Genomic DNA, 9,671 nt, shown 5'->3' with positions numbered 1-9,671 from the left:
CCTGGCATTTACAGGAGGCTGGAGGATCTTTCAACTAAAGAAAGGACTGAAGAAGCTGTACACTGAAAACTGAACTTTACACCAGTAGCTCTCATCATGTTTTGGGTTGAAGTATTTCGTTCAGTGCATACAGCTCAGCTGCATCATCAGTGTAAAGTATTAGCCAAGCTTTCAGCAAACCGTCCTATCCCTCATGATTACATTGACAAACAAAATGTAACTCTGTATTCTGTTACCATGGTAATGGCAGCAGGAGGACTGTGTGTCTGGGCACCAGGCGTTCAGTTTGGCTGGGTTGAGTTAGACTTTATCGGTTCATGTTCAATGTTGTTCAATGCCAAAATCCTGCAAACTACCTACTGAAATTAAAATAATTGCTCCACAATTGTACTGTGCTACAGTTGAGCAGCTACTATGGCTGAAAGGCATTTCTTTCATTACAGAGAAACACTTTGGCATCACTGAGTCAAAGTGTTCACACTCAGTCTCAGGGCAAACAGATTTCTGGGGCAGGATCAGCCGGTCTCTGCTGTCATTGGTACTTGTGAGAGTGGGAGGCGTCACCACCGCGGGTCTCTGTGTGACACCCCCCTGGCTCTGCAGCTGAACGGCCTCCTCTCCCCCCCGGTGTGATAGGTCTGCACCGAGTTCAGCTCAGTTCTGACCTTAAACCCGGAGTAGCCACAGTGCACATGCCTTGCTCCTTCAGTTCTCTCTTCAGAGCTGAGTTCCTACTGGCTGGACTCTATCTTATACCAGTGACTTCTAATGCAGAAAAAGTCTACTGTAGGATAAATTCTGATGGCTTTAATAAGAAACCAGCATGACTAACATGGCTTTTCTGTCTTTTCTCCAGAAATCACAAAGCCACCACTAGCACCGAAACCAAAGATTATTGGTCATCATTCTCCAGTAGCTGTCTCCAAATTTTCTCCCTCACTGCCAAGGGCTGATATTCTTCATAACCCCAACTCTATGTCTAGGGGTCCCAAACCACCTATTGCTCCCAAGCCAAAATTCTCATCCGACAATGAGGGCAAATCCAGTGTTTATACCAACAATAGCTTAAATAAATGCTCAAATGGGAAACTGGTATGTCTTGATGGAGAGCTGTATGAAGGAATCCAATGCAATGCTGACTGTCCAGAACCTGAGGCAGATAATGAATACATTGTAGTTCCTGAAGCTCAGCTGACCAGCAAAGACTGTAATGACTTGGAATGCGAGCATGATCAAAACCTAGACTCCTCTGTGGAAAATGAAGTCTCAGAACCTCCAGAAGAGATAGAGAAGGAAGAGGATAACATTGCTAATGCTGAGGATACCGGTAATCCAGAAGTCACCCAAGATGAGCACCATAACTCTTCAGATATTGCTGAACCAATGGAACCAGACTCTTCAGAGTCAACCACAGACTGTGACCAGCCCAAAGCACTTTGTGAGGAGTCCTCAGACACCCCTGATGGGGACAGTGATGCTTCCAAGAATGTAGATGAGGATGTTGTAGGCGATTGTGGCGAAACCAAAAACGAGGAAACTTCTAACAACCTGGAACTGGTTAAGAACAATAGTGATTGTAAGACTGACAGTGATAACATTTTGAATAGAGATGAGGAATTAATGGGTGATACTTGTCAAGATTCCATTGTAATGCCACTGCCCACAGATGAGTCAATCCCAGACTGTGGGAACAGAGGGCAGGAGCAGGAGGAGCTGCCTGAGACTTCAGAAAAGGGAGATGGGTGTCTAGCAGATGATGGCAACCACAGCGTGCATGCAGAGCTTGATTTGAACATGGAAGGGGAATTAGAAAGTAGTGACTGTGCAAGCCCTGACATGTTGCCTGATGAGACCAGTGAAGAAACAGCTCCCGGCTTAGAACTGCATGAAGATGAACCCAACCCTGAAAATGGTTCAGGAGAGTCCATCCAGCAAGCAGTAGCTGAAGAGGAGAAAACAGAGCTAGATGAGCACAATAATATAAATGTGGGAAATGCCAGTGATGGCTGCCAGATCACGGAGGGGAGTGGTGAGGAGACAGAGGTAGCCTGTGAAGCGAGCCAAGACTCTGGGAAAGGGGAGGAAGAAACTGTGAATGCAGAGAATGTGGATGATGGCTGTCAAATTGCTCCTTGTGAGAATGAATGTGGTGGGGAATTATCCACCGAATGTTCAGATGAGAATCTTCAAATAGAAGGGACTTCTCTGGATGAAGATGGTGTCATCTCTGGTAGCCTACCCAGTAGTCCAGGGATGGAGCCAGAGCTGGAAGATGTGACTGTTGAAGAGCACAGTGAAAGCACTGTGGAAACCTCTAAGTCACATGAGCTGCAACTTGAAGACAACGAGGTGGAAGCACACAGCCTCAGCAAAAGCCTCCCAAGTCCACCTCAACAGACCCCACTCAAGGAAGAGTTCGAAGCCTGTGAGCATGACAATATGAATGTAGAATGTGAGACCAAACATGTCCTGCACAAAAACCAAGCAGTCCCTGAAGTGGTCATTGTGCCTGAAGAATCAGAGGAAAGAGAAATCAGCAGTGATTCCCTAGATGACCCTTATGTGCTTCCCGCAGAAAATGAAATTGCTCATGATGGGCAGACTGATTTAGGAGCTGATCACAGTAAAAGGGATGAATTAGGCACGGAGGGGGAAAACAACTTGCTGCCCATTGATCGTAAAAGCATTGTTACTAGAACACGGTCACTCTCTGGGAAAATGCCAGGCTATGTTCCAGAAACAGTTCCTGAAGAAACTGGACCTGAAACTGATTTACCATCTTCTCGCAATGGCTCTGGGACAGAAGTTTTAAGCAATAAGTTATTTTCAGTGGAAGGAAAACCAACAGAAGCCAATAGGGCATTACCAACCAAGTCAAGACGTTTCATTTTATATCCTCGATCTTATTCTGTTGAAGGGAGAGAGATGCCAGTCTCTGTTTACAGAGAAAGTGATGGCTGTATCCTGGATGATGGTAGAATAAGGAGGACAGAAGACAACTTGTCTTTGCCTTGTGTCAATGGTTCCTCAGGTAGTTTTTCCCAGAGAAATCATCTTTCATCATGTGGTGTATCTACTCCATCCTCAGCTGTTGATATACCACCTCCTTTTGAACTTGCCTACATCACCAAAAAGCCAATCACTAAAAGTTCCCCTTCACTTTTGATAGAGAACGACTCACCTGATAAGTATTCCAAGAAAAAGAAATCTTCCTTTAAGAGGTTCCTCACTCTAAAATTCAAGAAGAAAACTGAAAGTAAAGTCCATGTAGATGTTAATGTTTCTTCTTCAAGGTCCTCATCAGAGTCTAGCTATCATGGGCCTCCAAGGCTGATGGAGCTGGACAGGAGGAGCCTAAGTAGCTCACCTCAACTAAAATCACACGTGGGGAAGCTCCGTGCATCTGAGTCTCCTTCAGCCATTCTTTTCTACAAGGATGGTAAAAGAAAAGGAACACCCAAGTCCTTCAGCAGGAGTGTGTCAAGGGTGGAGTCCTTTGAGGACCGGTCCAGACCTCCTTTCATGCCACTCCCATTAACAAAACCTCGGTCCATCTCTTTTCCAAATGCTGACACGTCTGACTACGAGAACATTCCTGCTATGAGCTCTGACTATGAAAACATACAAATCCCTCCTCGAAGACCCACCAGAGCAGGAACTTTTACTGAGTTTTTTGAAGACCCCAGCAGGGCGTTATCTGCTGCTAATGAGAATGATGGCTATGTGGATATGAGCAGCTTCACCGGCTTTGAGAACAAGCAGCAAGCCACGGACCAGGAAACAGAAAGGTACTGTAATAAATTACTGTGTAAGACCTGCTAGCCTTGGCCAAACAGCCAGGCCTCCCCTGCCCGGTGTCGCAGGCAGATCCCTGCTGCCTGCCTTACACCCCTCAGGAAAGGTTGGAAGAATAGAAGATAAGCCTTTATCAGTGAAAAAAAAGACACTAAATTAACTCTTTACCATGTAAATGTACACTAGCAAGTCCAGGGGGTCTGAATCCTACGATTTACAGATACAAACCAAAGAACATTTAAAATACTTGGTTTCTCCAATGGATCTAATTTTTGTGTCTAGTGGGGCAGGGAGAGGTTGCTTTGTTCTTTAGTAAGAAAGATTTCTGACTTGACTGAAAAGAGATCCTATTTGCTGGAAGGGGTCCTGCTTCATTTTTTCATTCCTCTCAAAGCCACAGTATATATATGATTTATCTTTAAAATTACATCAGTTCAGTATGGAACAGAAAATCCCAAATCATAAACTAATCAGACTAAACAATTCATTTTAAAAGTTGCTTTAAAGCCTAGCATTATGACCCTTTGACAGACCTGATGATTTATAAATTAATTAGATAGTTCTGTCTGAAATAATATGTATTGCTAACATTAATAACAATCTTTCATCCCGTTGCATTAGATTATTTGCAAACAAGAAAATGTCCTTCTCATAGTTACAAAGGAGAAATGCACTCAAGACCTTTGCATTTGAATCTGTTGTCAGATTACAGCATATAATCAGTGGACTGCATGGAGTGCAGAGACGTAAATAAGAGTGTTTTCCATTAAGTTCATGTTAAACAGTTGATGTGAAAACAAGGTGCAAAGCAAATGAATGAAAAGGAATGTCTTTAATGTGGCTGTATTTTGTCAGACCTATGTGAAAAAGACAAGCATCTTAAAAAGAAGGTTTTCATGTCCATTTTCATCCATCATTCTCCTTCTAAAGATTTAATACTCCTTTCTTTGCAACTTTTTTTTCCTGGTCTTCTCCCTTGTCACTGTGAATGGAATAAGCCACCCCACTTTCGGTATTTCAGACTTGGGCAGTAAAAGACTTTAACACCTCTGAAAGAGTCTTGCAGACCATTTGTAAGATGGGAATGAAGTACGGTGCTTTGTCTTTCTGAGAGAGGCCAGAACGGGTGAATCAGGGGAGGTGAGCTGGACATGGGGAGAGAGACTGTATCAGTGCTCAGGCTGCAGACCCGACCGTGCCCAGGGCTGCGGGGCTGGGACACAGGCCTGTGGTTTGGCTCCTGCAGGGCTGGGGTCCCCGCGGCACTGCCCCTGGGACACGGTGGCGCACGTGGTGGCGCACAGGGTGGCATGCACGTGGTGGCGCACAGGGTGGTGCACAGGGTGGCACGCACGTGGTAGCGCACAGGGTGGCGCACAGGGTGGCACGCACGTGGTGGCGCACAGGGTCGCGCGCACAGGGTGGCACGCACGTGGTGGCACGCACGTGGTGGCGCACAGGGTGGCACGCACATGGTGGTGCGCAGGGTGGCACACATGTGGTGGCGCGCAGGGTGGCACGCACGTGGTGGCGCATGTGGTGGCGCGCAGGGTGGCACGCACGTGGTGGCGCACAGGGTGGCGCACACAGGGTGGCACGCACGTGGTGGCACGCACGTGGTGGCGCATGTGGTGGCGCACAGGGTGGCACGCACGTGGTGGCGCACATGGTGGCACGCACGTGGTGGCGCACAGGGTGGCACGCACGTGGTGGCATGCACGTGGTGGCGCACAGGGTGGCACGCACGTGGTGGCACACATGGTGGCACGCACGTGGTGGCACACAGGGTGGCACGCACGTGGTGGCGCACAGGGTGGCGCACAGGGTGGCACGCACATGGTGGCACACAGGGTGGTGCACAGGGTGGCACGCACACGGTGGCATGCATGTGGTGGTGCACAGGGTGGCACGCACAGGGTGGCACGCATGTGGTGGCGCACAGGGTGGCACGCACAGGGTGGCACACGCAGCCGTGTCCCCAGCGCGGTGCCCAGCGGCAGCAGGGCCTGACAGCCTGTCAGTGGCGTCCCGCGCCCCGCACGCTGACGTGGGCTCTTGGGCAAGCTGGCCAGTTCTTTGTGTCCACGAAACACCACCCATTTTAGGTAGTTCTTGAAGAACCAAGTTAAAAATATTAAAACTACGTCAATTGCTGTGACTTGGGCCCGTTTATGAACTTCCTGTGGAAGCCTGTTGTTTCAAGGGGAGAGCCAATCCAAACTGGTTCAGGAAGTCTCAAGGTCAAGGCGTGAACATAATTTCTCAGTCTGCTGCCTGTTGTGCATGCAGTTTTGCTGTTGGGGAGAAATGAAGGCTCCTGAACAAGCCCTTTATCAAGAGAGCTGGGGTGGAGGGGAAGAGCATCAGGCAGACAGCAATACACGCACATTGCTGCTGAGATAGCTGATATTTGTGTGTTTGTCAGGATGTTTTGGACAGACATGCCTGAAAAGGTTTGATGAAATGTAAATGGGTAATACACATCCAGCGGTGTAACATACTTGGAGAAACCATGTATGGTCTTGTTGTAAAGCAAAGCAAATCGTATATGTACATGACCCATTTACACATGCATACATGATAGATGGACACGGATGTTTTCTCTCCTGCTAAAGCAGTTCTGCCTAGAATATCCCTCAATGGATTTAAGTTTTCTAATACAAACACCTATCAAACACAGCTCTACCACAGCCACACAGGGATAAAAATTACTTTGAACTCCTGCCTGCTCTTACCCTGAGGCTTATTTCAGTCATTTGAGAGTACAAGTGTGTAGATTATACCCTTGCGATACGTGACACTTGAGCCTCTGCACTTCTCCTCAGTGCATTCACCTGCAGAGCACTGGTATTTAGCATCTGATGAAAACTTGTGGAATTGCTACATTTTTTGATGAATGGCCAAGTACAACTCTTTTATTATGTTTCAGAAAACAGAATGTGAGAGTGCTAGAAAAGATTATTATAATCTGAGAACCTCCAGTACTGCGTGTGACAGGGGAGACACAGGGCAGGAGGGGGCTCACAGGAACTGACAGACGAGAAGATTCACTGTTTAATCTTCTTGCTTAAAAGGAAGGATCATGTGGAGTAGGTTTAAACCAATAATTTCTAATTAGAAGCAATCACATTTATGGAAAAAGTCCAATAACTGAAGTGTTCTATGAAATATATCTTAACTTAGAATTACCATTGCCAAAATAGAACTGGCAATATTGCCCCCTGAAGGGCAGTTATTGTGTATCTCCAAAATTTAGCTATCTGGTATTAATAATTAAACTCTGATCCGGGTGTATGACGATATAGATCATCATTACCCTTCTGTACAGTGTAGAGATAATGACACGTAAGTGGAATTGGACAAAATTCCCCATATCTTTCCCTAGTCCACAGAGCCTGAATCAGACTAAGTTTTCATTTGCTTTTGAAAAGTCATTTTCTACCCTCTTTTCTCGGAAGGGCTGCACAACAAAGTGCAAAGCAACAGAAACCAACTGTTCAGGCTGAAAGCAAAGGGCAGCTGTGCCCAGCTGTGGGACAGTGCACTGTACCCTGCAGCATCACCTTCACCCCAACAGCGCTAAGTCAGAGACGTTTCGCCAAAGCTACCGGCTAAACTTCCATCAGGAAGTCAGTGACAGTATTCTGGCATGTCTTAAAGAATAGCTCCACTAACCCAGCTTGACCGCCAGAGCAGCAGCCGTGCGTATGGCAGCGTGATGAACATCACGGGGATGGGAAAGAGATACCTCAAACACTCATTTCATCATCTACCATGGTATCACTTCCAGTGCTTTTAGGAGAGATGGAGAGAGTCTTTTATCAGGGTTTACATAAGGTCAGGAAGACGGCACAGGTTCGGTATTTTCAGAATTTCTTTTCCCCTTTTTGCTTTCTACTTGAGTCCATAGTTTGGATTTACCAGGTTTCTTAAGTCTCAATCCTTCTTTCTGCTAAGATGCTCAAAATCCAGAGAGGAAAGAAGATAGGCAAAAGGAATAAAAGGAGTATAACTATAGTTCCACAGCTAATCCCACTGTGATGTTGGATATTCATAAGAAAAGGGCTGAAAGCCCATGTTGCTGTTACCTGTACATTCCTATATCCTTCTACATAAAATGTTGATCAATACACGCTAGAAGAACCCTTCTGATTATTGTACTTAACCAACAGCAGGACTTGCTCAGACTTTGACTGTCAGGTGAATTCTTGGGGGCCAGTGTGGGGATTCCAGTGCCCTGTGCAATCACACCAAGGTTCATGGTAACTCCAATACATCTCTAGAATTGCAGTCTGTAAATTACTCCCAAGGCTCTGACTTTTCACTGCTTTCCAAGACATATAGCATCCATCTGATGCTTCTCAGCTTTAGTACAATCAAGAAAGCTGATCACCTCTTCCGTCTCCTGTTCCTTTGCAAATGTGTTCTATTCCCAAGGGATATGCTTCTTCAAGAGGAATATGGAGAAAAATTGTCTCTAGTAGAAAGTCAGGAAAAAGACATGGTTTACGTGTCAAGCAGGCAATACCTTTCCTTTAATTTGGCCAGACTGAAGCAGGAACACATGGGTGCTTAGGGACCGATACCCCAGTGCCAGCATGTGAAGTGCGAGTCCTGCAGATGATGCTTCACAGGCAAACAGCTGTGCTAAAGGCTTTGTGAGCAATCCTTGGGCACAGCCACTGTCCATCTGGGCTCCTGCCAGGGTACACGCAAGATCACAAGGACTACATCAGCACAGACGAATTCCAAAATGTATAGCAAAACCACAGTATTGTTAGACAGCAACTTAACAACTGCCTACGGTTGATGGGCCATAGACAGTGCAAATCCCTGTCCTTTAAAAGGAGAAAAATCCAGTGGATGATCTGTTATTTCCCCTCCAATGAAACAGCTGTTCCCTTGCCTTACCACTGGCTTCATCAACCTGTGTTTTATCAAATTATGCCACTTAAGTGATTATATCTTCTCTGCTCCCTGCAGAGCACGAGTCCCTGATCAGCTCCAGTACTGCAGCCAAGGACAGTCTGTATGACCACCTATCCCCTACCCTTCTGTAACACACACACACAAAACCCTAACAAAAGCTGAGAGTAATACATGTCATAGAATACGAATTCTCTGCCTAAAAATGGTCTGAATAATATGCCGCTCAGAGCTTCATATGCCCTTAAGCTTAAGGTGAAATTTAAACCATTTGAGTGAGTTTCCTCCAATATAGCACATTCCCAGCTCTCCCTTCTCCTTCAAATGAGCAGCACATATGTTGTGAAAGATTAAATCACCAACTCTTAGAGAGGCACAGTGTGGTATCTAAGCACAGCACATGAAGGATAAGGTGAAAGTATAGAGATAATTATGTAATGGAAGCTTCAGTGTAAATAGTTCACACAATGAAATAGCAACAACCGAGAAAGGACAATCAGTGTTGTTATATTTAAAATTGTAAAAGAAATATACAGGAATATATCTATTGTTATAATTACGAATCAATGTCATTTATATAACCTCAAGGAAATTCGCAGTTGTTTAATCTACATAAAAGACCAGTAAGTTTCCAAGTAGAAAGAGGCCTCTTAGAAAATGCGATACAGCTGGGTTTGTTGAGTGGCAGCATGTCAGAGGTGCTCAGATACTGCACTGAAGGACAGACATCCGAGCAGGCAAAGAGAGACTTATTTGGGGAGAAACTCTCCTGAGGTCAATAAATGTACCTGATATTATTTGAGAATAACTACTGAAAGAATCCATCAGCTCTTTATCAAAGGCTGATGAGGAATTCAGCACCACTCTTTATCTGCATCTCTAACATGTTTAAAAAACCAAATCAGACAAGTCCTTGCTGAACTGAGGCTCAGTAAGGGTGCCAGTTAACC

The 9,671-nt window shown here is 45.6% G+C and overlaps 1 protein-coding gene and 1 long non-coding RNA gene across 4 annotated transcripts in view; one reads left to right on the top strand and one right to left on the bottom strand.

Annotated features, from left to right (window-relative positions):
* Positions 1 to 9,671, bottom strand: part of LOC135992995 (uncharacterized) — a 146,984-nt gene that overhangs the window by 64,110 nt on the left and 73,203 nt on the right. The gene's annotated exons all lie outside the window — the stretch shown is intronic.
* Positions 1 to 9,671, top strand: part of FGD5 (FYVE, RhoGEF and PH domain containing 5) — an 87,760-nt gene that overhangs the window by 10,927 nt on the left and 67,162 nt on the right. For both annotated transcript variants that reach the window (XR_010606794.1, XM_065642531.1), the window contains exon 2: positions 857 to 3,788. Coding sequence is in view for 1 of the 2 variants with exons in the window: in XM_065642531.1 (XP_065498603.1) it covers positions 857 to 3,788 (2,932 nt within the window). In the remaining variant the exon portion in view is untranslated. The remainder of the gene's footprint in view (positions 1 to 856; positions 3,789 to 9,671) is intronic.

The sequence above is a fragment of the Caloenas nicobarica genome, chromosome 11 (assembly GCF_036013445.1).
Source record: "Caloenas nicobarica isolate bCalNic1 chromosome 11, bCalNic1.hap1, whole genome shotgun sequence".
Classification (NCBI taxonomy): Eukaryota; Metazoa; Chordata; class Aves; order Columbiformes; family Columbidae; genus Caloenas; species Caloenas nicobarica.
This window is presented reverse-complemented; position numbering and strand designations above follow the sequence as displayed.